This window comes from Pollachius pollachius, assembly GCF_949987615.1.
Source record: "Pollachius pollachius genome assembly, chromosome: 9".
Classification (NCBI taxonomy): Eukaryota; Metazoa; Chordata; class Actinopteri; order Gadiformes; family Gadidae; genus Pollachius; species Pollachius pollachius.
In genome coordinates, this window is record NC_136942.1 from 5,798,338 (window position 1) to 5,801,283 (window position 2,946).

Sequence of the window (2,946 nt, forward strand, 5' to 3'; positions counted from 1 at the left end):
GAGAGAGAGAGACAGCAGGGCTCACCTCCTTTGTAGTTCTTTGATGCGCACCATCATGTTCAGGTGGCCCACGGAGTACTGCTCTATCACGTCCCGGACGTCATAGGGCTTCCGGGCTTGCTGTGGACACACACACACACACACACACACACACACACACACACACACACACACACACACACACACACACACACACACATAAAAGACCCATTGTAAACCAAGTGTTCAAAACATCTCAGCACCAGCTCCTCTAGAGCACAGGGTTCATTGCGTGTGTGTGTGTTTGAGTTTGTGTGCATGCCTGGGTGTTTATGCACGTGTTTTCATGCACATCTACGTATCTGTGCACGCGTGTGTACGCATGTGTACGTGCATGTATGTGTGTGTGTGTCTGTGTGTGTACGTGTATGTATGTGTTTACACATACAACTGTGTGTAAACACGTGTGTGGGTAAACAATGGCGCTGCGCTTGCAGTCATGCAGAGAACGGTGCTATTCGTGTCCCTTCAGGCCCAGCCCGGTGCTGCCGGGTCCCGGCTCACCGGTGAACCCCCTGACCCCTGCTTCGCTTGGTCCTGGAGGGCCCGGCAGTGCACCGCGGGGCTCCCGCAGCTGACTCCACTTATCATATGATTGGAGCCATTCTCCCTGCGCCGCCATCGGCACCGCTCCTCAATAAAGATGTAGTGTGAAAGCAATGGGCGGGAGAACCTTCCAAGGATGGCCGTGCACGCACACAGCGGTCCGATTGTGTGCGTGTGTTTGTTTTTTTTTGTTTTTTGTTTGTGTGTCTGTGTTTGAGTGTGTTGGGGAGTGTGTGCGTGTGTGTGTGTTTGCATGTTTTTTTTTTCTCTTTGTGTGTCTTGGGTATTTTTGTGTGTGGGATTGTGTGTGAGTGTGCTTCTCTTTCATTTTGGGGATGTTGTGAAATCCATCTTTTAACATTTGCATGCATGCATGTATGAATATGTGTGTGTGTGTGTGTGTGTGTGTGTGTGTGTGTGTGTGTGTGTGTGTGTGTGTGTGTGGGCGGGTCTGTGTGGTGTGGTTTGTCTACTGTAGCCCCGGAGCGTGTTGAATAGAGCTGTCATGATAAGGAGCCTGAGCTGAACCCACCACAAAAGAAAACATGCAGGTGCAAGTTTACAACACACATGCACAATCAAACACATTCGTATGCACATACATGCACCTACACACATGCACACACACACGCACACACAGCCATTCCACACATAGGCTTATCTCTTCTTACACACACGCACACACCGAAGGATTGCAGGTGCCCTGGGCCCCCCCCCTCATCTTACTACGATGTGTTTTCCTCCAGCTCTCTCGCTCTCTCGCTCTCTCTCTCTCTCTCTCTCTCTCTCTCTCTCTCTCTCTCTCTCTCTCTCTCTTCCTCTGTTTTGTTTTTGTTCCATCTGCACTCCTCATGACCACACCCCTTCTAGGTTTTTTGCTCTCTCTCCCTCTCTCTCCACTCTCTCTCTCTCTCTCTCTCTCTCTCCTCTCTCTCTCTCTCTCTCTCACAACTCTCTCTCTCTCTCTCTCTCTCCTCTCTCTCTCTCTCCCTCTCTGTCTCTCTCTCTCTCTCTCTCACTCTCTCTCTCTCTCTCTCTCTCTCTCTCTGTCTCTCCCTCTCTCTCTCTCGCACTCATGGTATGGTGCTCACCTGAAATTTCCTCCGGGCCACGAAGTACTGCATCTGCGCAGCACTTTCACTGCCGACCTCTGGGCATGGGACAAACCTGCAACCGACAGACAGACAATACAGACAGACAGAAAGACAGACAGACAGACAGACAGACAGACAGACAGACAATGAAGACAGACAGACAGACATATAGACAGACACATAGACAAGACACAGAGAAGGGACGGACAGAGAAACAAGAAAGATGAGGCAAAAACACTTGGGCCACTTTCTGTCCAGCCCGCTCAGAGTTAAGTCAGCAGATGTGTTTTTCGCTGGAGAACGCCAACTGGCTTGCTTCGGGACTTGGAGTTTAAAAAAAAAACAAAAAAGCAGGAGGCGGAGAACATTTGCACGACTGCATGCTCCGCGCCCGCTCTAATTGGCTCTTGACGCATTCCAGGATGGACGCACAACGTGCGCACCATGCAACAGAAAAACACATGTAGCCCACAGGGCTGGGGGAGAGGGTATACACACACACACACACGCATACACACACACACGCACACGCACACGCGCTGGGCGCACGCGTGCGCTTACTAGCACAAATGCATGCTCGCACGAAAGCATTGCGCACACGCAAAGAAACACACTCAAACACACACACAAATGCACACACACACACAAATACACACACACACACAGATACACACACACACACACAAATAGACACACTCACACAAAAACTCGCGTGTGCATTCATGCAAAGCCCCATGGGTATACACACAAAAACAAATACAATTCTTGCATAAAAACACACACACATACACATAAACACAACCGAATGTACAACAACTTTAGCTCATCCCCTATAGGTCTTCATCGACATACATATCCCAGTATGACACACAGACAATCAAGACTCAATCAACAGACACTAATTCAAATGAGCAGACACACATGACGGGTTGCCTTGAAAACATAAGAGTATCTCTGTCGCTGTACGGATCACCACGTTATCAGTTGCATGTGTGTTCCTGCAGTGGAAAAGCACACACATATGGTACAGCACGGAGGGCCAGTGAACACAGCCCTGCTGTTGATATGAACAACAGCCCCTGATGGACACATGCCCACAAACATGGGCCCACGTGTGTGGGTGTGTATCGGTAAGCGCTGACACAAAAATAGACACATATGTTCGCAAGATCCGGGAAGGAATTTGAGAGATGCAAACAAGCGTTGCAAAATGCAGTGTATACATTCTACCGCACGAACACACACACACACACACGTGAACCCAAAC

The 2,946-nt window shown here is 49.5% G+C and overlaps 1 protein-coding gene across 1 annotated transcript in view; it reads right to left on the reverse strand.

Moving 5' to 3' along the window:
* kcnq1.2 (potassium voltage-gated channel, KQT-like subfamily, member 1.2) overlaps nucleotides 1–1,762 on the reverse strand; it is a 64,516-nt gene extending 62,754 nt beyond the window's left edge. The window contains exons 1-2 of the mRNA XM_079743556.1: nucleotides 1,677–1,762; nucleotides 26–120 (exon numbers count right to left, since the gene is read on the reverse strand). Of these exons, the coding sequence (XP_079599682.1) occupies nucleotides 26–120; nucleotides 1,677–1,709 (128 nt within the window). The 5' untranslated portion in view covers nucleotides 1,710–1,762. The remainder of the gene's footprint in view (nucleotides 1–25; nucleotides 121–1,676) is intronic.
* Nucleotides 1,763–2,946: the final 1,184 nt, after the last annotated feature.